Source organism: Parus major, chromosome 2, assembly GCF_001522545.3.
Source record: "Parus major isolate Abel chromosome 2, Parus_major1.1, whole genome shotgun sequence".
Taxonomy (NCBI): domain Eukaryota; kingdom Metazoa; phylum Chordata; class Aves; order Passeriformes; family Paridae; genus Parus; species Parus major.
The window spans coordinates 105,113,896-105,139,001 of record NC_031769.1 but is presented as its reverse complement, the minus strand read 5'-3'; the positions used below and the strand labels follow the sequence as shown (position 1 = coordinate 105,139,001).

At 39.1% G+C, this 25,106-nt stretch overlaps 1 protein-coding gene across 2 annotated transcripts in view; it reads left to right on the top strand.

Moving 5' to 3' along the window:
- OSBPL1A (oxysterol binding protein like 1A) overlaps positions 1-25,106 on the top strand; it is a 76,645-nt gene that overhangs the window by 4,413 nt on the left and 47,126 nt on the right. For both annotated transcript variants that reach the window (XM_015617853.2, XM_015617852.2), the window contains exons 3-16: positions 1,305-1,427; positions 5,976-6,061; positions 7,913-7,987; positions 8,723-8,834; positions 9,973-10,058; positions 13,211-13,355; positions 14,087-14,154; positions 14,235-14,279; positions 15,657-15,730; positions 15,807-15,870; positions 16,796-16,897; positions 18,362-18,484; positions 20,269-20,350; positions 22,980-23,086. In XM_015617853.2, the coding sequence (XP_015473339.1) occupies positions 1,307-1,427; positions 5,976-6,061; positions 7,913-7,987; positions 8,723-8,834; positions 9,973-10,058; positions 13,211-13,355; positions 14,087-14,154; positions 14,235-14,279; positions 15,657-15,730; positions 15,807-15,870; positions 16,796-16,897; positions 18,362-18,484; positions 20,269-20,350; positions 22,980-23,086 (1,290 nt within the window). In that variant the 5' untranslated portion in view covers positions 1,305-1,306. The remainder of the gene's footprint in view (positions 1-1,304; positions 1,428-5,975; positions 6,062-7,912; positions 7,988-8,722; positions 8,835-9,972; positions 10,059-13,210; positions 13,356-14,086; positions 14,155-14,234; positions 14,280-15,656; positions 15,731-15,806; positions 15,871-16,795; positions 16,898-18,361; positions 18,485-20,268; positions 20,351-22,979; positions 23,087-25,106) is intronic.

Sequence of the window (25,106 nt, the reverse complement as noted above, 5' to 3'; positions counted from 1 at the left end):
GGACATTCTCCAATAGCTTAATGCCTTTTATGCCTTTTATGCTTTGTGGCACCCAAAACTGCACTCAGGACTCAGGGTGAAGCCGCCTCAGTGGAGAGTAGAGTGGGACAATCCTCTCCCTTTCCTGGCTGTGATGCTTTGCCTGATGCCCCCCAGGAAATTTTTGGCCCTCCTGACTGCCAGGGCACTGCTGACTCAGATTCAACTTGCCATTGACCAGGACCTACTCCCAGGTCCCTTTCTGCACTGCTGCTCTCCAGCATCTCACTCCCCAGTCTATACACACATCCAGGGCTGCCCTGTCCCAGATGCAGAGTCCAGCACTTGTGCTTGTTAAACTTCATGCAGTGGTAGTCGTTGTAATAGCATTTAAAAAGAGCAAACCAACTTCAGATTGTGATTTCAGTGTGGAAAAAGATTGGTTGAGACATCATTTAGTAACTTCAGCAGACCTAGTAAGTAGCAGTATTGCTTGCCCAAAGGTCTAAGGTTCCCTGTCTATTAGAGAGCTGTAAAATAGTTATGTTAAATGTTTTGGGTTTGTTTCTCCCTTCTTTGAAAGACATGAATACCACTTTTTTTCCTTTGCAGTTCAAGAGCAATAGTAGGTTTAGAATTACTAATTAGTGATCTTTTACAGTTGTGTGTTAACTTCCTTATATTGTACTATTGTGTTTCTTGAAGATAAGGTCAAATCTACAAAGTTGTTTGAGTCCTCGATTCCCTTTCGAGTTGAGGTTGCAGGGCCTCAGATAGCCAGGCTCAAGAGATGATAGTACTAATCACTGATGGGTATCTGACATCTCCATGCAAAGACATTGTTCTCCAGGGTTGGCAGCCAAAATAACTCTCAATTAATTCTCAGGTAATACTTGGGTTAATGGATGTACATAGTTACTTTTTTATTTTATTTTTTTTCATTCCTGTTGCCTTTGGAAACCTTAAGGGATAAGGGTGAAAGCCTTGTAAGGAAAAAGCACATGCTTGTAGCTGGTTATGCTTGTAGCAAAGCTTGCCTTGTTTGTGGCATAGAGTTTCAACTCCCAAGCCACCCTTAGAACCTAGAAAACAGAGAAGCAAGAAAACATGGGTTATTTAACTGCTTTGTATGAGGAATTTTAATGCTTCTTAGTAGCCTGAGTGCTAGATGTTGCAACAGCTTGTGCATTAAGTATGTTCCACAAAAAGAATAGTTATCTTTCTCATACCAGGGTTAGAATTTAATAACAGCAAAAAGTGATATAAGCTATAACTTACAGCAGTATAACCGATTGCAAAATCTCTTCTTTCAAATCTTTTGGTAGAGATGACTACGGAAGCAGAACAGCAGCTTCTCCATGATGCTAGAAATGGAAATGCTGAAGAAGTTAAACAGCTGCTGGATACCTTGGACAAAGGAGAAATAAGCTTTGATATCAACTGTAAAGGTTAGTAGCCTTCCTCAAATGTTTGTAATCCTGCTGTTGAAGTCACATGTAGTGAAACTGATAGTGATAGTATAATCTTGCTTTCTTTGGAGTGCTCAGCAGAGTAATAAAAACACAACTTAAACAGCTTTTACACTATGACTTAAGGGCATATTTGCATAGGGGAGAGATAATAAAAGAGTATGGGTAGTTGCAGTGTGCAGAAAAACTCAGCTTAATTCACAGACACTAGAAGTATCAACAAGACAAAGAATCAGTATCTCTTTTTGCCTGTGTTCATGCTTATGCCAACTTTGAAGCTTTAGAATACTAAACAGAACAGATTGGGTTGGTGCCCGGGGATTGCTCAGGGAGGTAAATAGCTTTCATCAGGGCTGCAGAGAAGATTAGATCAGGTCAGTCATTTGTGCTCTTCTTAGTGTAAGGGTTTTTTTATCTTTGGAGGTTTTTTTAGGCCCATATTTTGTTATCACACTGCAGAAGCGTTACATTTCTTGCCACTTGCAAAAATGTTTAGGACAAATATATACTTCTTACTTCTAGCAGAATACGAGGTTACTAGGGAAGAGAAACTAAGACTGTTCTCCATCTTTGTCTGGGTCTTTGGCCATCACTGAAGTTTTGCTCATGTGCAGCTAACAGAGGTGTGGCTCAGCAACTTGCTTGCTGTGCATTAAAACTTCGAATTAGGACTAGATTTGCAAGCTTGCTAGCAATTGCAGACTCCCTTACTTCTTTGTTATTTTAGTAGCTTTATATTTCTCTTTATTTGCATGAGTGTGTTTCTGGTTGCTTCCAAGATGTGGATGTGAATCCCACTCTTTCTACCCAGGCTGGTATTCCACTGTTCAGCATTTAACTGTTTAGCAGCACTGAGAATAAAGTGCTAGAGGGAGAGTGGACTGTGCTTCCTCTCAACCATAACAGAAGGGAACACCTTGCCCTAAAGGGCAGGGATTCCTGTTACCTGAGCAAGCTCTATCCCTTTCCCATGTCTTATTCTTAATCGTCAGCTTACTTATTGTTTTGTTTAACTACTCAGCCATGTTTGTGTTTCCTCAATGGTTAATGTACCCGCCTCAGAAAAATAAGTTTTGAAACCCAAGCTCTTGCTACTTCATCTTTGGGGAGCTACTTCATAATTTAAAGGGGAACCAGATGTGCCTTGATGAAGCTGAAGTCCTCCATCCTCAGAAGTATATCCTTGGTAACTATTCAAGACATGTGTAGTGCTTATACAGTTGGAATAAAAGTACCTTAAGATTCATGCAACAGTGCCCATAAGTAAAATCCTGAAGTTCCCTGTGCTTAGAAGAGATTTCAGAGTGTCTTTAATGTGTTGTAATACATAATCTGAAGTCAAGAAAGCATAATGAAATGGCATAATCTGCCATGTATTATATCAAGCAAATGGGTCTCTGGTTAGAAAGTCTGCAGCATAGAAGAGACTCAGGTAATGAAGTGAAAGATTGGTGCTTAGCTGTTTTTCTAGTTTAGCAGTACGTGCCAGCTAGTTAATGCTTGCTGACTTCTTTCACTTGTTTCACTTTGCCCCCATAGAGTGTTCCATTGGAAACAGTCTATGACAAATTGAGGCCAAACAGCCTCAGCTGTATAACCAGTCCTGCCATTCTGCCTTCTCACTAGCCAAAGCACTATATCTTGTTCTGATTGTTTTGATCTGTTGGGTACCACCAGATAGTAATTACATAACAACCTGATGATTAACTGAAGTACACACTGTAGACTGTAAGGGTTGCAAAAAGACAGTTAATCTTCCTTCTCTTCCTGACAACCTCTTGTGCTTCTGTCATTATCTTGGATAATAGATGTCCCTAGAAAGTTAGGGTGTGAGGAATGTCTTCAGTGCTGTAGCAGTTCCTTCAGGATTTGCATTTGATAGAACAGTGCCACTTGGCTTGAAATAAAGTGCTTCTGGAGAAGATAGGAGGCTGTACTGGAGATGGTGTAAGCTTCCTGCAGGGTGTGCCTTGGTAGCCATAAGTCTGACAAGTTGATGTGCCTGGGTGTCAAAGCCTATCTTCAACATCTTTTCCTTGTCTTTTCAGAGGGGAGCTACATCTGAGGCTGTGTGTGCTATATATTCATAAGTGTCAGGTCTGACAACAGTGATCCTAAACATCACAATTTCAGCCAAAGTGAAGGAAGAGAAAATAAATTCAGGCTTCCTGTACTCACTCAGTTGTGACTGTATTCTACCCAGTCAGTGCTTGCAGATAAGCAGGAGGAAAATCCAGCCAAACAATCTGAACATCTCTTTTTGGGTTCCTCAGTTCACTGGTTTGGAAGGAAGGTGTCCATGTTAAACAGTACCAAACCCAGGTTTCATCCAAAATAATGGTGTTTTCCAAGGCCGTCTTTTGTTGGGTCATTCTCCTTCAATACAAGAAAATAGTGTATCTAGGAATTTGCAAAGTAAAAAAAATGTGTAAAGTAAGGTTAATGGTCAGTATGTGTTATGGCAAAATACACGTTTGAAAGACCAGTGGCCTAGCAGTCATGGCTGCCATGGAAAATGACTGCCTACCTTGTTTCCACTCTCTAAACAAATGGTAACACTTGAGACTTAGAATTAACTGGCATTAAAGCAAAGAGCTGTGTGCGAGAGGGAGAGGAATTATGTTTTTTGTTGGAGTTTCATTATTTCTCCTTTCCTACCCTTGCATTCTCCCTAGTGTAATGGTTTAAAATAATAATAAAAAAGTACAAACATTTGTGGTCACTTTGAAGAGAACACCTCAAAAGCTTGAGAAATAAATGGACAGCTAATATCAGAAATTCAAACATTCAGAGTGGATGCAGAACAAGGGTGTGTTCTTACTTTATATAGTAAGAACTACAAATCTGGACAGGTTCTGGGTTATTTTTTTTCATGACTGAGTTCCTTGGCAGCAAAACCATCTTGTCAGTGCTGTTAACTAATGACTGTTCTGGGCTAATTGTATGAATTCAGTGCAGCTCAGACCTCTTTTGTATTCTTTGAATGAACCTTATTCTCTACTGGAATGAGGGATGAGTGAAGTCTCTTTAGTATGTTATCCAACATAAATAGCCCCAGAGTCAGCAATCCACACAGTGTTTATCTTCTGTGATACTTGGGCCCATCAATGACATAGGTAGGAGCTCTGTTGTGGGCCAGACTGTAATGAGGGAAAGATCTAAATCTGGGGTTGGAAACAACAGAAGTTGAGAAGAAAGAGAATCAAATTACAAAAGAAATGGTCAGTAAAGGGCAGGAATGTTAGCTGGAAACAGTTATAAGAAATAGGAAAATATTTCTGCTCTGAATCACATGCTAATGTTAATTTTTAATATGAGAGCAGAAAAGATGATGAACTTTCAAGATGAACAGTTTCTTTTCCTTGTGCTTGTTTTCTCGGAGGAAACTTGTGCTCCATGTGTCAGTACTTGAGGTTATATGACAGGGGAAAAATTAATGGTGGCAGTGATTTCAAAACAATTTCTACTGCCTTATTTTCATTTTTCTTCCAAGTATAAAATGATAGCTTTTAGGTGACACTGTAATGCTGTGTGTCTGTTGCTTAGTAAAAACTTAAGCACAAGTTGCCTTTGCTTAATAGAGTTGAGTGTTGCAGTTGGAAAGTGAGTGTTAACTTCAGTAATCTCTAATGCTTTAATATCTTGCTCTTAAAGAATTGATTGTAGGAGAGTCGTTGAATTTCATACAGCCAGTCCTCTACATCATTTTTTAAATGCTTTTTAAAGTATAAATCAATAAATCATACTTTCCTTTGCATGGTCATTTTTGTGCCTGGTTCCTGTCTTTCCTTTATCATTCTGCAACTTAGAGCTGTAGATAATACATTAGTTCTATTGTGCTTATAGATTTCAAAGCACTTTACTTAGTGAGGCTGTCTTTATTAAAACTGAGTAAAGCACAAGGTAACAAAACAACTGATGACAAAAAAGCCTCAACCTTAGGTCATTCCACCTATTTTATTTTGAATCCTTTGTTTGAAAGATGGGGTGTCTTACCTCTCATTTGGGTGAAGAAAATAAAATTGTGTAAACCAAAGACTTTTTTTTTTTTTTATAAACAAGAGAAAAATGTGTTTGTGTGTGCCATTTTCATAGTGAATGAAGAATGAAAGTACCTGAAGCTTCTTGCTGGTATTGAAAGGTGCAACATGCAAAGAAAAGTTTTATTCTCAGTCAGGCAACATGACTTTTCCCTTTCAGAAAGTTGTGGGAGTTTTTGTTAGGGTTTTTTGGGGTTGATTTTTTTGAGTTTGGTTGTTTGTTTTGGTTGGTTTTTTTTGGTTTGGTTTCTTGTGTGTTTTTTTTGTTTGTTTGTTTTTTGGTTTTTTTTAAAAGAGATTTGAATCCAACTTTCTCAAAATGCCTCCTGATTTAGTAATTTAAATAATATGAGTAGTACTGATGCTTCCAGCCTTCTTGTTCCTCTGCTACCGTGAAGAATGGTCATCCATGACAACCTCCAAACAGATGACAATATTTCTTTTGAACGGTGTGATCAAAACTTAATTTACCTGTTTTGTCTTTTAGGCAGAAGTAAGTCTAATATGGGTTGGACACCTCTTCACCTTGCTTGCTACTTTGGACATGCTGTTGTGGTAGAGGATTTGCTGAAGGTATATATCTATTTTCCTCTCTGTGTAAGGCTAGAAGCAGTTAGTGTTCAGGTTTTTGTGACAGAAGAAAGGAGGCTTTGCAGAGAGGCAGAGGCACTCCTACAGTTAATATACATGTAACACAGACATAACTGATTGCTTTGACATTAAGACAGGCCTGGTTTAGAAGGACCCAGTGAACATGGAAGTCTATACGGTAGAATTGAGTCCTTACTCAGGATAGTTTTTACAATTATTGGTACCTAGCTGGTTTTCTCTTGGAGCGTAACTATTTGTGTGTGGGAATTAAAGATGTGCAATGTATAGGTGTGCACTGGTGAAAGCTCAGATTTTTTGAAGCTTAGTGGGTGTCTGTATATAATAAGCCAGCATGTGATACTAGTAATGCAATTACTTCAACAGTTGGTTAGTTTACTGTAGTACATAAAGTACTTAAGATTATGCAATTTCAGTTACTGAGCTGTAGAGAAGGCTAAAGTGTCTCAAATGCAAAAAAAGCTGCATTATCTAATTCTATATTGTGAGTAGAAGCATGCACAGAATTTTGTGCAAATAGTTTGTATGTGTTTCTTTCAGGCACTGGATAACACATTTCCTTATTTCAAAGACATTAGAAAGAAATAATGAGTCAAACTGTGTGATGAATTTTGAAATTATGGACTTCAGTTATCAAAACTGATATGTTTGTATTTGCATAACAAATGCAGTGACTTGTGTGGCTTCTGACTGATTTTTTTTTTTTTTTCTCTCAGGGTAGCTTCAACCAACCTTAACCATATTAGACCCTCTCTAATATTTTAAAGATTTTGTGGGATGGCAGGAGTGTGGTAAATGGGCTCAAGTGCAAAGATAATCTAAACTTGAATTTCATTAAGAATAAAAGCTGCCAGCATAATCCAGACTTTAAAGGAGGAAACAAATTTGAGATTTATTTGAGAAATTCTTCTCTAGCCTATACACTTGCTCAGTAAATAATGCTATTTTCAATTCAAGTGGGCTACTTAAAGCAAAAGGTAGTTTTATCACTTAATGCATTTATCAAGCATCCAACTTCAAGAGTTAGAAGAGTATATACGACTTTGTACTTTTAGTTCCTTTGATAGGGCTCTTGAAAGGGTATTATTTAAAGAACAAGATGAGAAATAAGTGAGTCTGTGCACTTCTGAAAGCTAGGCATGTATAAGTGTGTCTGTGTACTTGTGCCAGGAGCAAGTGAAGGAGGCATTATCAGAAACAGAGCTCTGGATCTAGTCAGGTTCATCTGACTTCAGACAGGCAGCAATGACCTGGCTAAATCATGTGATCTAAACATATGTGATGAAGTTAAGTATGCCCTGCCCTTTCTTTGACCCTTTGAGAGGTTAGGTAGAGTGGTGTAGAAGAAATACTTAATGAAAGAGGGATAGGGTTTCTTGGAAGAGTGCCTGTGCAGTGTGGCAAGCACTACTCCTTTCAGATAAAAGGTATGGGATGGAGAAAGTGCATGACAAAAAGAAGGGAGATTCAACAGGAAGATCTACAAAACCCCAAACTACCCAAGCCAAACAAAAGCCAAGAAAACAACAGCCCCCCACCCCTTGTATGAAACTTACTTCCCATATACCCTCTTATTAAAAGTGTGCCTGGAAGAGTGCAGAGGGCTTTTCCTTTTTGTAGTAATTGAGAGAATGTTGGCTATGAATCTTAGGTATGTACGTACTATATCCTTGCTTCCAGGATAACTGTGTTACTGATATGATGTGCCACGAGGTCTACATTAGAGTCCTGTCTGCCCTTCCCCCCAGTCAGAGGGAATAGCCATGAAGTTCTTGTTGGAAGAACATTCAGGTGTCTTTTGGTCTTGCTGTTTAGGCTGGTGCAGATGTGAATGTGCTGAATGACATGGGGGACACTCCACTCCATCGTGCAGCTTTCACAGGTCGTAAGGTAAAGTATGGTGGCTTTTTTAAGCCTCACTTGTAGAATTATTAAGTAAGTGCTAGCAATAAGATCACTTCAGAAAGATGTTTTTACAGTGTCTAAAAATTACTTATTGTCTGTTTCAGTACAGCATGTTCAGAGGGATTAGGCACATTGCCTAGCTTGTGTAACTCTGTCCAAAAAAAAAGCCACAGAGAGAAACCACATTGTTTTAATCTTAGTAGCTTCTGGAGAGAAAAGAAATCTCTTAAATTAGGACACACAGGCCCATTTGGTATCTGGAAATGCTGTTTCTTCATAGTTAATTAGAACTAAAGAGGTTTTTTTAGGCCTGTGTAATGTGACATTTTTTCTTCCCCCATGCCGCCATCATTCCAAAACTAGTACTTGCTCTGAGTAACATCTTGGCCCTTCAGAAGGAGTGACTACTTTCTGTCTTGTCAGAAGAGCCAGTTATACAATTTTTATATCAAATTCAGCATTCACACCAGGTATACCAGTTCTTCAGGGTCAGTCTCTTCAGCTGTACCTCCTGTTGGCTCCTTCAGCCTGACTGATGGGAGAGAAAAGGTTACAGTCAGTCTCACTCTTCAATCTCTCTAAAACATCCCTTCCTGTTCTCATAAGAAACCAGCAGTGGTGAGAGGCCGTTGGTTACAAGGATGTCAATAGCTGGAAAGCCTGATTGTGTCCTTGCAGTTGCACAGACAGATAAGCAGTGTTTTTCAAATTGTTTTTCAGGAGGTGGTGATGTTACTCTTACAGCATAATGCTGATCCTTCTATTGTTAACGGCAGTGGAGAGACTGCAAAAGAAGTTACTCATGACAAGGACATAAGGAATATGTTGGAAGGTAACTTCAATAGGCCAAAGTTTGTTTTGGGGTATTTTTACATGTGTGCATTCTAAAAGCTGCTTCTTTTTTTATTTTTAATTTTTTTAATTTTTTTTTCTGCAAGTTACAGAAGTTCAGTTGAATTTTCTTTTTAAATTTGGCTGTTAGAAAGAAAATAGTCACAGTTTTTGGTTCTTGTCTGCAGTACTGACAAGTGGGAGTTTTTGTGACTCGAGAGATAAGTGTTATGAATACAAATAGCATTATTCAGGTAAGTATTTCAGTCCTGCTGAGGAAGGTAGTCCTTGCTACAGCTTTGAATGGTACATGGGCAGTCAAAGCCTTGGCTCTTTGGAAGAAAAAAACCTGAAGAACTGTAAGTGGCTTTGTGTCAACCAGATCATTAGAGAGCAAAATCCTGAGCTTTGAGGAGGTGACCCAGTTATGATCAGATTTAGGACTTGCTATTGCAGTCTTAGGCATTGTGTCAAAAGCATAAAAAAATCAAAATCCTTCCCATTGTTTCCTCCATGTCTCACAGGTGTCAGAGATGAGGCAGATGTTGTCCAAATACTAATCTAGTTCACTGATTATAGTTTTGGAGATTTCAAAAACTGTTGCTTCCTGGTATTACTATGTAATACTCCTAAATACTGATGGAGTTTTGTGTCCACTATCACAGACTGCATATAAGAAGTGATATCTCTTACGATTCTACATGCAAATGTGCAAACAACTCATTTCCACTGCTCATCTGCTGAATTGTTAGAGAAAAATAAAATTTTGGTAGGGTGATAAGAAGAGTAGAAGAGAATCTGAAAAGAACATAGAGAAGATCTTAAACGAGGGTTCCCATTTTCCCTTCTGCAGGGAGTGGCCTTGGTTTTAAGTGTCAAAATAATGATAATAATAATAATGTATGTGTATACAAACTTACACATCTTGTCAAATTTTATGTGCTTTTTTGTCTTTATATCTTTGCTCTGACACAAACTTCTCTGAGTAAATATTCTATTTATACCCGTCCCAAATAAATAATACTGGAAACTCTTTCTTCTCTAGGCTTGTTTTGCTATAGTTTTTTGAATGTTGTACCTCATATGTACTCTACTGAGACTGACCTTACTTCTATTTTTTTTTTTTTTTTTCTTAATAGCAGTGGAAAGGACACAAGAAAGGAAACTGGAAGAACTCCTCTTAGGAGCAGCGAGAGAGGGGGAAACAGGGAAATTGACTGCCTTGGTAAGAATTCAAGTCAAGTGATTCAATCCATAATGCAACAAAATATGACTTTGTGCTTTGCACTTCAAAGGCTGTGACTTTGGAATATTAGTGCTGTGCACCATGTTATATTGGTAAGGTGCTGAACCCTCAAAGCTTTTCCTCTTTGTTGGAGGTTGCAAAACCAACGGTTTTCAACTTCTTTTGTGTTTTTAAATCCTTTAGAAAGAATTAGCTAGTTAACTGTAAACAGCAGCAAAGGTTTGTGGTCTGCTGAGATAAGCTTATTATGTTATTCTGGATACCTTAATGTCATGGATGCCTAGATTTTCACCACAGTGTGGCCTGTCTTTAATCTTGAAAGTAAGGTCTTTGTTCTTAGCACCCACTGTAGTTCTTAATGGACAGTCGTCTGCACAGCACAGTTTCATGCTGAGCAGAAATTGGAAACTGTATGTGTATGTGAGCCCACTCCTAGTACTCCCAGATGAGCAGTGTGGTGGCATGGGAAGGCTGTGGCAGAAGCAATCACAGAAAGACTGGAGGGTGCCTGTGGATGTAATCGAGTCCAGCTCCTGTTTGCAGAGCAGAATGAACTAGGGCAGGTTGCTCAGGACCAAATCCAGCTGGGTTTTGAAGCAGAGTCCCAGTGCTTGAACTCGGGCTTTTGAGAGTCCTGAAGAGTGTCCTTGGAAGTAAAATGCGCAGTATGGAATGGTTTCTACCTACTTAGCACTTTTGGTAATGCCTTTTCAGGCATCAAAATTCACAAATGTGCGATTTGTATATTGAGATATTAGATGTTCTTTATTTTTCTGCTTAGAAGCCAGAAGTGAACACCTGTTCACATTTACTCCCCCTCTAAATTTTTTTCTTATAGCCCAAAGAGCACTCATCTTTCTAACTGCTTGGAAACTCTTGTTAAATCTTTGGTCATCCTTGTAATTCTTATTTGGAGTTTTGTGCTGTCCTCTTTGAAATGGGGAGAGAACCAGAGCTATACACAGCACCTAAGATGTGGAAAAATGGTGCATTAATACACTGCACAATTGTACTAATTGTAATTAATAAACTGACAAAAGTGATCTGTTCTTGATTCTGATAATTTTAATACTTGGTACATGTCTGCCGACTAATCCTTAAACTGATGTGAAAAAAAACAAAACAGAAAAAAGTGGCTTCTTACAGAAATTTGTCATTAAAGAACTCAGCTTTCTCTCATGCAGCATTTAACTATGCATGAACATGTAGTTCTCCCTGTGAACATTTTAATTTCTAAGTGATTTCCTTTTTTTTTTTTTTGTATATATTTTCTGTTTTTGAGCTCTGTACATGTGAAGACAGCTATATATTGATTTCTAAAACTTTCCAAACTATTGTCACGTTTTTGACCCAGAGTCAGTTTTAAGTCAATTCTTAACAGGTGTTCCTTGGAATACACTTACAACTCTGTGGGGTAAACCCCTTTGCCTTTCCTACCCTTAGGTTTATTACCTCTATGCAGAATTTGTGTAGCTACTATGTGCTATTGTGTAGCACAGCCCTTTAGCTCCAGAATTCCCCATACTTTGCCTTCTAATTGTTCAGACCTTTCTGTTCCTACTTAGATTTTTATTATAAGAAGACTATTGTGCTCATGAAACTTTAGCTGCTTACATCTACCTTTACTGTGACACCTAACACCAGAACATGTTATTTACTAGCAGTTAGATCTTCAGCAGCTGAATCTTAACCCAGATTCTTTAGTCTACTTGAGGCAAAGTGAGTGTGCTCTTCCTGTGAATTACCAAAAATGTACATTTCCTGAAGTGAGTGGAGAGATTTTTATCCCAATGAGTTGATGCATGAAGCTTTCTTCCAAATATTCCCTTGTGACAGGGCATAAGGTGCTGAAAGCACAGACATGTGGCTTAAAAGGTGTGGAGGTAAGAAGCTGGAAGAGAAAGTAAATGTAAAAGAGCTGGTTGGAAAGAGCTAAAGCTTAGGAGTCCTCAGGAATGCAAGACTACAGTGTTAAGGAGGGTATGCTTCCACCAACTCCCTCTTTTTGACTTCTGTTCTCTTACCAGTTGATCTGTAAACAACAGCTTTAGTAGTTTATCCCTTTTAGGACTATTTCTGAAATACATATAAGGTGGTTGCTGTTGATGTTAACTTAAATTGTGGCTATGAGAATTCTGTTATTATGGAATAATTTTTCAAAGAAAGCATATGGCTAATGTGAATGCTTAAACTGAGTTTCTCAAAAATCGTTGTCATGCACTTGTGACTCTGGTCTCCTAAGGCTGCTTCTCAGTAACTTATACTTTTTATTAAGGCACTCCCATCTGGTTTGGGAGCTTAAGTGATTGATAGTGCATGAAATGGTTTGGGCCAGAAGGGACCTCTACAGATCATTCAGTTCAATCCCCATGTATACATCCAGTAGCCACGTTTTTGAGTGGAAGTGTAGTGGTGTTTTAGGGTAGTTAGCAGTGTCATGCTTAATGACCCTTCTCTTTGAAGGGGTCAGTTTCTCAAAACATTTCTATTGTGTGTGAGTAAAACTCAGTTTGTTTTTTTGGGTTTTTTTTTTCCCTTGGTTCCATGGCTACTTTTATCATAATAGACTTAAGAATGCAGCAAAACTCTGTGTAACAGATTGGCTGTACTAGGAGCTCTAAATGGCCTAGGATAGCTGGCATTGGGACTGGCAGGTCTGCCACCCTACAGTTCAGAGTTCTTACTCTCTGAAAGGGTGGCTGGACAATTTTTTTGTGGATTTAGCATTGGCCTGTGGTAACTCTGCATTGTGCCTGGGAGTCTTCTATGAAGAACAGTGGATTTCTGACAGTAGAACTGGGCAGGGCGATTCTAGCATATAAATGACTGAACTGCAATACTGGGCAACTTTCCCTGGCATTGTGCAGTTGAGCAGAAAAACGTGTCCATATTGTGCAGCAGAGGTGGAAGGGGTGCAGCAAGAAAAGCACTGAAGTTCTTTACTCCAGCTGAATGTCTTGTTTGATTGTTGCAGTCCCTGCCATTGTCAGAACACTTGCTAAATGCACTCTTTGTTGCCAGATCTACACTGAAGCATCCTAGTTAGGAACAACTAATTTTCAAAAGGGAGAATGTGGCATCTGGAGAGGGAGGAAAACCAATAAGTAAGCAGAACTTTTTTTTTTTTCCAGTTAAACAAGCGCAAGCCACCTGATATCAACTGTACAGATCAGATGGGGAACACTCCCTTGCACTGTGCAGCATACCGTGCTCATAAGCACTGTGCATTGAAACTTCTAAAAAATGGAGCAGATCCTAGAATAAAAAACAAAAATGGTGAGTATCAAATGAAAAGTATGTTAAGTGGAGACACAAATTCAGTATCTTCTGTAAGCTGTGTTACTTATTATGCAGTGTTCAGGGAAAATGTTACAGTGCTTTACAAGCTTTGTGTCACTAATAAAGGAAGGCCAACAGTGCCTAAATTGCAAGAGGCTGAAGAACTGTGGCAAAATACTTATTGTATGTGCTTTTATTTTCCAAGCTTAGCTTACTCTGGAAAGTTTACTCACTGTCTTAACAGTGAAATATGCCTGCCTTTTTTTTTTTCTTGATACTAAACATTGAACACAGGTAACAAAAAAAGCAAGATTGAAATTGTGGCTGGGACAAAGTGACTTCTCAGAAGAAGGCTTCTAATGAAACTAAAAGGGAAAATTTGATGCAGAAGTTATGCAAACTGTGTTCTTGTCCTATGTTTAAGGATGCCTCTGTCTTGGTATTTGTGAGTGTCCTAAACTGTATTTTATAGCTGGCAGCTAGAAACAAATTTAAATCAGTAAGGGCAAAGGGCTCTCTGCAGTTAGTAGAACTCTGACAAGCAGTGCAGTACCTTAAAGTTCAATACCTTTTTTAGTCTTCTGTCCCTGAGGAGTTGATATTCCCCAATTCCAAGTAAGCATAGATGCTTGGAGGACAAACTGATGGGTAAAGAGTGTCAAATTATTTTCAAGTACATCTAAGTTTATTTGCATCAAGTTCTCATTCCTTGTCTTGTTACTAAACAGATCAGACACCCCTTGATCTAGCCCAAGGTGCAGAAATGAAACTGATACTGGCAGGTAAAACTGGAAAGGTAGGAACTTTGGTATCAATTTAAAATGCCAAGGCTGTCTAGTTGAGGCTATTCCTATATGAGCTTTCATTTCTGTGCAGGTTATCAACAAACCCCTGAGACGATATGAAGGTCTCCTATGGAAGGTATGGCTTATTTCCTTTTCTAAAATAGCTTGTAAAATTTCAAAGTATGTCAGTATGTCCTTTTTCTATATTTCAGTGGTAACTGATGAATGAAGGAACTTTTAAATAGTACTTAAGAGTAATTTAGTCTAATAGGTATAGATGGGCTGGCTGAGTGGAGCAGCTACTAGATTCATGGTACCGTGATCTTAACCTCAGTCTCTGAAATCGCTATTTCTTGCTAATTTTTGTGGCAAAGCTTCACTACAATAAGGCTTTTTTCCTTCTCTGTGTGGTGGCCAAAATGCCTTTTGTTTTTTCTTTCTTTGATAGTCTGTGACTGATACATTTTCTTTAAGAAACTGCAACTAATATTTTGGTATCACCTTCTGAAAATTTTAAAACTTAGTGGGAAGTAGCATTCAATGAGTTTAAAGCTAATTTTGCTGTGTTGCTCAAGTGTATCGAAGGTCTACATGAATGCTTAATTATGTTGCTCAATGAAATCTTTAAAGTTTTCTTCAGTGTAAATTTTCCTATATCACAATTGTAATATAAGGAACTGTTCTTAAATGAGAACTGTGTACTATAGCTTGAGAAAGATAAAATGTTGTAGTTGGATATCTCAATGTGTTTTGTTTCTCACTTGATTTTATAAAATAGAACTGTGTGGTGATCAGCAATTCCTGTAATACTAAAAAATGCAACATTTTAATATTTCAGTTCTTACTGAATCACAGGCTCAACTTTTATCTTCAGGTGGTTCCAAAAACAAGGGTAGTGCTGCACTTGTAAAATACTGTCAGGTTGCTGTGATCATCAGGATATGCAGAAATGAAAAGGTTTTTGTAACATTTACTAGTTTTAAGTGTTAAGGAAGCATCTCTGTCTGACCATGCAGGAGTCACTCTCTCCACCACACTTCTTCCACCAGAGGCTTTTAACTGTTGGGACCAAAGCCCCTCTGCAGCTGGTGGCTCCAGTGAGTCCACAGATGCCCAGCTTGGTTCCCTAAAGTTGCCATACTCAGTCAGACAGGGTTTTCTTACTGACTTTCCCATGGCTGAGTCTCAGATGTCTGGATCCTTACTTTAATCATTGTGCAAGAACAAAATAGCAGCTTGAGCTGGTGCCTCTGAAGAGGTAACCAAACAAAGGAACCCCTGGGTTTCTGCCCTTGCAATACAAGTGTGTGAAAATCTGGAGTCTTCCTGCTGAGTCCTCGGCTCACAAGTCCCTGTGCCCTTGGCTAAGCAAAGGGTCTTTGCCACTTCATGGTCTCTTGCCTCAGGCTCCTACCACCCAGAGCTCTGCAGCTGCACACTGAGCTGTCTGTACTAAAAGTGTTCTGTTAAGCTTACCTGGCCTTCTTATTTTTATTTTTTTTTCCCTTTTTAGAGCTCACGTTTTTTTGGTTGGAAACTCTACTGGATAGTTCTAGAACATGGAGTGCTTTCCTGGTATCGGAGACAGTAAGTTCTGTGTTTAAGTTTCTGAAAAGCAATTTAAGCAATTCCTGTCTTCACTAAATCTCTTCTTCTTTCAAAGAGCTGATGCAGTGAATAATGATCATCGTCAAGGATGCAAGCATCTGACACAAGCTGTCTGCACGGTAGGAAGTGAAATGTGTTGTAACTACTGAGTTGGTTTTTTTGTGTTCCATTGTATTCCATTCCCGGTTAATGAAAACTTCCGCTGGATTGGTAAGCCGATCTTTGTTATAAAATAGGGAGAAAGCTTGTGCTGTTGAAAGAAACGCTTGTTCCTGTCCAGCAAAGTGTTCTTTTATGTAAAGTGGCCATAAAGCTCCCTCATTGCTTTCTAAAGTCTCGAAGATTTAGACACACAAGGCATCCTGAAAGCAGACTGGGTCAGTTTGAAGCATGTGATCTAGAATAGCCAAAGCTCCAGTTCCTCCTTAGCTGTCCCTGGCTGCTTGTGACTGATTGCATAACTTAAGCTGATCTCAGTTGCAAGACTAATCAATTTTAAAAGTGACTTTTGGAAAACTTCCCTGATTTCCATTATGCTTGTGGGAATCCATTTTGGAAGGGGTGGACAGAGAAAACAAAGGCCAGGTGTCATTTATAATGCCCAGAAAGATGAAGTGTTTAAGGAAAATGCATTTAAGATAATTTCCATATTTCTATAAATGCCCTATCCTAATTTGGCACCACAAGTTCTGTTAAACTGTACTTATATATACACTCATATTGTGTGGAAAAATGACTTGCTTTCCAGTGTCTTCAAATTCATTAATACTGGTGATCTTGAACTGTTGCTGTGGTTTTGTCTGAATCAAGTGGTGCAAATAAATACAAATACCATATTTAGACATAGGAACCTCTACACTACTATTCATAATGTAATGGAAACTGTTCTGACCAAAGTTTTTCTGAATTACAATTACTTGGATCAAAATTGAGGCAAAAACTTCCGAAAAAAAATTAAGCATAATTTTCTACTTTGTTTACACTTATTTTTTTTTTCTGATTGATTCATTAAACTAATTTTGTGTTTTCTCCACCTTGCTCTAGGTAAAATCTACAGACAGTTGCTTCTTTTCTGTCAGATGTTTTGATGACACTGTTCATCGTTTCAAGATTCCTAAAAATAGCCTTCCTTCTCAAACTAGAGAGGTAATAATGACTCTTTATCAAAGGCATTAAAACACAATAACTCCTGTAATGAATAATTTGCATACTACTTGCTATGGATGCATGAGTATCAGCATGTTTCATACTTTGATCATCAGGACTTGCTAGCTTAAGTGCAGATATTAAATCTTTTAGCATGTTTATAGATTAAACAGCACAAAGTTGACCCATTGTAATTATCTCTTCTTTAAAATAAGTGCTACCTTGTTTTCCAGCTCTGTGCCTGTATTATGCCCTATTATCTAACTTGCTGTTTTTCATTCCCTTCTCCATGTGGTAAATTTCTATTGCAACCTGCTTCTGTTGCACTTTCATAGTTCTTTATCCCAAACAAAAGAACTTTTAATGGTACATTCTACTCTTGACTGTACTCCCAGATGACCTAATAAATTATGTTTTCTGAAAAGGTGGCTCTGAAACAAAAGACTTTTTTTTTTTTTAGGGCTATTTGTAGTATATTCACTGTTGTACTTCTACAAGTGTACTAACTAGAGATGGAGTTGGGTTGGAGACAACAGGAGTGCTGGAGTGCTGTGTCCAGTTTTGGGCTTCTCACAACAAGAGAGATACAAACATACTAAAGAGAACCTAACAAAGGACCATTATGGTGATTGAAGGGATCAGAGCATCACTTCTCCTAGGAAAAGCTGAGAGAGCTGGGACTGCTCAGTCTGGAGAAGGGGAGGCTCAGGGAAGCTTGTCGATGTCTGTAAATGCCTGAGGAGAGGTGCAAAGAGGAACAGAGCCAGGCTCTTTTCAGTTGTGCCTGGTGACAGGACCAGAGGCAATGGGCACACACTGAAGCACAGGAGTTTCTCTCTGGACACAAGAAAGAAGTGTGAGGGTGACCATGCACTGGCACAGAGGTCCAGAGCAGTTGTGGAATCTCCATGCTTGAAGCTTTTCAAAAGCCATCTGGATATCCTGGCCTGCCAGCTCTAGGTGGGCCTTCTTGAGTGGAGGTGTTGGACTAGATGACCTTCAGAAGTCCCTGCCAGCCTCAGCCACTCTGTGATCCAATGACCAGGAAAAGAATCTACCTCTTAGTTATGACAGTGCTTGAGGTTTTGTACAGAGTTTGTCATGCATAGGAAGGCAGACTTTGTCTCAGGGACTTTGCTGTCTAAACAGAAGCCCAGAGATGCAAAATATATTCCCTACAGTCCTTTAATTAATAATATTTTTTTTATGTGACCCTGGAAAGACTGAGGAGTGGGTTACATTTGCGCTTAATGGTTAATAAGTCTGTGGTACTCTGCCCACCGAGTATTTCATTTACAATATGTTAGGTTCTCTAGCAATCTATTTCTTGCCTATTGAGATGTCTCAGTTTACTAATGACTGTCTTATTTATATAATGAGAAAATGTTGTTCTTCTGCTTCCATGATACCTTGTTTTGGGGATGACCTTTGAAATGTTTATTAACTCTGTTTTTTCTTTTCCAGAGCTGGCTGGAAGCAATAGAAGACCACTCTGCATATAGCACTCATTACTGCACACAGGAACAGCTGAGTAGTGATGATGAAGATGATGCAATATCTGTTACAGACCTACAGGACACTCTGAAAGTATGTACTGAATACTTACTTGGCTCATGGATCTGGGCAGTTGCAGATTAGTATTGTTCTGTGTTGAAATACTTTGATATACCTTTGACTAAAAGTGATGATTCCTCCTGTGGATGAGTAAATGCTGTTTGTGTTTGCATTGCTTGCTGTCATGTATTCCTGCACAGACTGTGTGCCTAAAATGACGTATTTATCTGAGCTACAGGGCTGTGCTTTCACTTTTGCCACCACTACTGTTAGATAGAAAGCTCTGCTTGGGAGTTTCAGCCAGGAGAGGGAGCTTTGTGTACTGTACTTGTTATTCTGCAGTCTCAGTGTCACCAAAGGTAACCCACATCGAGCTCTGCCTCTACAGAACAGGCAATGAATTGTTTTAGAAGTGATCTTTTATCACCTCAGATGCACTGTACAGTGACTGCTCGTACCTGCAATGGAAATGAGTAGTTTTTGGTAATTCTAGCGTTCAGCCCGTGATTCTTGTGTTTTGCTATACATGTACTGCTAAACCCTTCTATTTTAAGGGAAAGTTGATGCTGCAGTGAAAAAAACTTCATGTGGCTGAACTCCAAGCAGCTTGTACCATTCCTTTTAGTACAAGAACTTAAAGTAGCTTGTGGTGCAGCAGAGGTGGGAGGATAACTGGCGCTGGCAGTCCCCAGCAACCTACAGAAGATGGTATTATTTAATAGATAACAGTGCACTTGAAGCCCAGAAGACCAACTGCATCCTGGGCCACATCAAAAGCAGAGTGGCCAGCAGGGCAAGGGAGACGATTCTGCCCCCATCTTCTGCCTCATAAAACCCCACCTGGAGTGCTGCACCCAGCTCTGTGGCCTCAGCACAAGAAAGATGAACATGTTAGAGCGGGTCCAGAGGAGGGCCACAAAGATGTTCACTGGGAATGAATGAGCACCTCTCCTTTGAAGACAGGCTGAGAGAGCTGGAGAAGCAAAGGCTTCAGGGAGACCTCACTATAGCCTTCCAGTTCTTAAAGGCAGCTTATAAAAAACAGGGGCAGTGACTTTTTACGCAGGCCAACTGTGTAACAGTGATTACACACTAGATGCAGTTGTGATAGGATAAATAGGAAGAGGAGAGATTTTGTTTTGATATTGGGAAGAAATCCTTTACTCAGAGGGTGGTGAGGCACTGAAACAGCTTGCTGAGAGAAGCTGTGGACACCCTATCCCTGGAAGCAGCAGCAAGTCAGGTTGGATGGGGCTCTGAGCAACCTGGGCTAGTAGAAGGTGTGGTTGGCCAGGGGCTGGAACTAAATGATCTTTAAGGTCCCTTCCAACCCAAGCCATTTTATGGTTTCATGATAACTGTCTCCAGGTTTGAATGTGGGCTTGAAATACGATCTTGGGGTCGGTTTCTGCATGTCCCTATGCTTGCCATTTATTAACCAATGAATGTGCTAATTTTGTCCTTAAGTTTCTCAAAGAACAAGGACTTGCTCTTCCTGTATTTTTAAACCGCTTTATAAAGAATGAGGGAAAGAGCAAAAGTGGCACATACAACAAAGCTTTGGGGGTTAATTTGCTACATTAAGTTAAACAAAATCTGGCCAGTGATAAAATGTTTATAAATATTTTGTTTGCTTGTGTGTCTTTGAAAGTACTTTAGATAATTTGTTTCAGTTTTAATATGTTAGTCTCTGGGCTGGGAATCTTTGTTAATTTAATGCTGTCCAAATTTTGTAATTTCACTATAGTAAAGAAAGAAAGGATACACTTCCCTTAAAACAAGGCACTTCTGAACAAGCTCTCCTTGTTGTCTTTCAGAAAGCACAAGCATGCCAACAAAGACTCAGTAAAGAGGTTTCAGACTTCCTTGCAATGGTTAAATCTTTGGATGCTACAAAAGGTAAAGCTTATTCATTTAAAATGTCATTTGTTGCCAAGCAACTGATTTTTTATTTTTCTAACAGGATGCTTTTATTTCCCCAAAATCAAATTTTCAGGAGCTTGAAAATAGAGGACAATTTTCCCCATGAAAAAAAATTCAAATAAAGTAGCATTATAGTAATTGCTAACAATTAAGATTTCAGATTTGGAGAAACAACTAAGAAGTATGCTGATTGAAAGAAATTTTATTAGCAGCTGTAAATGCAATGAAACTGCCTCTAGCTATAGTCCTTAGTGAGTAGTATCGTAAAAATATAGCACAGGAGTCTGCTTTCAAGGATTTTTTAAAAAAAATCTGTAGTTACTAGCTTCTTGTAGTGCATAAGTGTCTCCTCACAGGTACAAAGAGCAGTGAAATCACAAAACTGTACAGAGAACTGAAGGCATGATATGATGGGACATACTCCTGGTATGATCATGGTATGATGGGACAGATTTTGCCACAACTTTTATGCCAGATTTGAACTTCTCAGGTTTCATTTCAAGTTATAATTCTTAACATGTACCTGGATTTTTGCAGCATAACTGCTAAAATATATCACAGGCATCAAGATGCTAGAGGTTTGTACTTATTTTATTAAGTGCCTTAAACATGTACAGAAGTTATTAATGTATTAAACACAAAAAGGAGTTCTGTAAGAACATGACTGTTGGTCCTTTGGGCCTGAATCCTAGTTATATATTGTGGCTAAAATTAGGAAGCTCAGATTAGAGAACAAGTTGTTTGTCTATACAGATCCCTAGTCTGTACTAGAATATCAGTTTCCAGAAGAAAAAAATTATTCTTTCATCCCTGTGCCTTTCCAAAAGGAGGCTAAAATACAGCTTTTTTTCCACTTGCTGCTGGGATAAGTTACTCCATGATGTTACCCTGTCTTTTTCATAAACTGAATTCTACCAAATTTTTATTTCACAGGGCAAAGGGACATTTCATAATGTATATGAGTGTCTTATTGTGAAGGTTTTGTAATTACTATTACAATAAAACTGAATTCTTCACAAAAAAAACCCCTCAGTTTGAAAATTAGTATAAGGTGGATAAATTCCCTTTGGTAGCTACAGAGGCAGTTTCCCTGACTCCATAATGCTGACCTGAAGAACCAGTGAGGTGCTTTTATAAACAAGAAAAACATTTTTGAAAAGGATAGATAAACAACTGATACCCATAGTAAAGCAAAAGCAGATAGTATCTCCTTCCTAGAAATTGCTAGTCTTGCCCAATAGCAGTAATAAGTTCCTGTTTTCCTTCCAATGAATGTTTGTAACTTGCTAGGTCAGTGAACTGTTTCTGGGTTCATGTGTAACTTCTGTAGGTCACAACAGAGATAACTGCTCTAGGTCTCCGATTGTTGTGGTATTTTTTAAGTATTTGAATCCTCTGGCTCTAGAAGAATGTAAATTTCTGAGTTAGAAACCCTTCTATGTGGGGTTTTCCCTAAAAACATTTGAGTAATATGAAAACGGCTATGTTGGCACCTGATATTTAAAATTCTGTCCCTGTTTCAACATGCTGTTCTGAGTCCAGTTATCTTTGAGACTTATGCATCTTGTATATTACAGATAAAGATGGCTCCTGCACTCAGTATGCTGCCCCTCCTTCTAGAGGCACTAGCTGTTTTTAGCAGCTGCTCTAAGAGTCATTTTTGAGTCAGTGGTGAGCTCTGGTATCAGAGACCACAATTAGTGTGTGGATATGTACTGTATCTTGTCCTGAATAAAGCAGTATAAGTTCAAAAATAAATTCAGGTACTATCAGTGATGGACTTCTTAATCTCAAGTGGTGTGACATCAGCTTGAAGCACTTGTGTTACTAAATGGTGTCAACTGATCCTGGAGTCAGCAGGCACTAAATGTTGCAATTATTTTAATTGCAACAACTATGCTTCCTGAGAAATTTGCTTTCCTGATTTCCGAGGAATTGCTTCACATCACAAAACTTCACAGATTGACTCAAATAATTTCTACCAGCTGATTGAGTTATCATGATTTCCTGCTGGTTATAGACATGCAGTCCCCTCTGTAAATGGAAGTCAGGATGTGAGGTGACAAGCTGTACTACTTACACGTGAGTCCATGAAAATAAGATCTTCCCCTTTAATTGTTCAAGGTGCTTGTAGTTACAGCTCCATCTATTTTTTTCAAACCTAAATTTACAGCTGCACTGAGAATTGTGGTAAGCTCTTTGTCTTCTATATAATACATGAAAGCAAAAAATACCTACATTTTACACTTTTATTTATATTAAACCAGTGCAAAACCCTGTTTATTTAAGTTCTGTCATCTGAAGCTTTAAAATCTAGAAAGTAGTTAAAAGGAGGTTGTTGCTAGTCCCTTTTCCAAGTGTCCTGCTGCCATGGCTTACTGCCTCTGCTTTCTAAACTGTGCTGAGACTCGATCTATTCATGTGACTCTTACACCAGTACTAGGGAAAGGATGCAAAAAAAAAACCTCCCACAGATCTTGCAGTGCATCAGCCTTCCTGTAGCATTTGAATGTTATGTCTGTATCACTTAGAGGAAAAAAATAATTTAAAGAATCCTGTAGTTTACAGTGTCCTTCTAACATTACTAATATTTTTATGCTTTCAGGAATATCTTCTCCCCTCCTGCAGAAAGTCGATGTGGTCTCTGAAGTATCCCAGGAAACATGTGAGGCTCTGTCTGAGTGCCTCACCCTATTCACAAAGCAAGAAGGGGTATGTATTGTGCTGTGTGGGTCTATAAAGGGTCGAAGAGCTTAGCATGTTTGGCTAGTTCCCTGCTTACCTGTTACAAAAAGAAATACACAAGCCCATACAACTTCATGTTGCTGGTAAGCTGTGCTTTTGCATACTGAATGGGACAAAAATTCATTCTTCTAGAGAGAGAGTAGGTATATGCCTTGGCAAAAGAATGTCTTAATATTTGGGTGTTCAGAAAAGAGACATTTTGGTTACAAGCTACTGCTTGCAATGTTCAAACTGAATGTTTGAATTCAATAAAGCTGTTGCTTTGCTGATTTGAAGGTCAAAATATTGAGAAAATTAGTTTTCAGATTTTTTTTTAATTTTTACTAGCTAACTGAAGTGTTGAACAATATTGCTTCTGAATTTGTTTTTCAGACCATGTGCTTAGTGGGTGTGCAAATGCTATCTGTTGAACTTCTGGCTTTCTCAGTGACAAATATCTTGTATAGTGTTAAACATAGAGCAAACACTTCAGTTTGGGAATATATGTCAAATTCACTAGTTTCTAGAGCAGGAGAGCTGGTATTTTTCTTCCTTCTTGCAGATGCCCTAGTGCCACAGAATAAACTTGTCTTCCTGTACTGTGGTAGCTATAATCCCTGGGTTAGGCTCTTACTCTACTGTCATCAGTTCCCTCTACTGTCATCAGTGAGCTGTGTTTCAAAATGAGGTTTGTGTTGGTGCTGTTAGTCTTCCAGTTATTTAACAGTGAGCTACAAACACTGGCTCCATTGTCTAGGTTTGGGGTTTTTTTTCATTCCCTTCCAAGTCCTTTCTCTCCAGTCACGAGTCTTTTAGACTTACTTAAGTTCTAGCAGAGTGGAACAAGCATTGCTTTTTTTTTACATTGAGTTTTTTCCTTAAGAAAGTCTGATATTAAAGTTGCCAGCTTCATTTGAGGATGGAGGGGGAAATTGTTACAACAGTGGGTGTATAGTGTTACTTAGTATTCCTTAATTGTGTTGGCATCTTGCTTCAAACCAGACTAAAATAGCTTTCCAGAGTGGAGTATGGCAAAACATATGGTGAAATTGTAATTTCACCTTACTTGAACTTGAATAGTCTCAGTAGGTGTAATAGAGGCCTTATTTTAATCTGGAAGAACATAGATTTGGGCACAGAGGGATAGGGTGAGGTGTGAACTTGATTTTCCACCAGAGCTAGTGAAATCAGTCGGTCATAACAGGGACAAGATGTGATCCAAGTTTTTTGTCTTGGTATTTTTAAACTTCAACCTACTGAGTTCGGGAATATAGTGCAGGCTTTTAAAGATGCTATAATCTCTTCCCAAAGACTTGCAGCTTTCCAAGAAGCTACATTCATTGATCATTACTGTTCTTAAACCCACAGAATTTGGCTTTGTTGTCCTTTGGAAGTCAGGGCCCTGTTCTTTGCTGTTCAGTATTGATTTCTAGACTGTTGTTCTGCTGGCATTTGAAAAGCGATATGTATAACCTTGCAACTGTATTGTGCATGTCCCATGAAATCTGGTTATCCCTAGAACTAACGTTTTCTCCAGCCTGGTGCTTTATCTTGCCTCTTTAAGGAGAATTCTTTTTCCCTCTAATTTAAATTGTCAGCATACCAAAAGCTACTGCTTGACTAATGAGGAGAGGCTCCTCACTTCACTAAGGATTACCACAGTGAACGCACTTTTGGCTCTCTAGAGAAAACTTTAAGTGTTACTTATCACTGTGCCTTGGCAATTGTAGTATAATCGCGCATTATGAAACTGCTAACGCAGCACTAAAACCGCTTCACCCGTCTTCCACTTGCTCTAGAAATGGTGCATGAGCGTGATCTCCGATCGCTCCGTCTGTCCGCTGCTTTTCCTTCCCCGCGGTGCGGGGCTGGGCGTGCCGGGAGCGCGCTCCGGAGCCGGCGCGGCGGGCGGGGGTCTCGGCCGCGCCGGGAAAGGCGTGACCTGCCCGCTCCGCACGGCGGGAGCGGCTCTGACGCCGCAGAGCCGGGAGCGGGGGGCGGGGGGAGC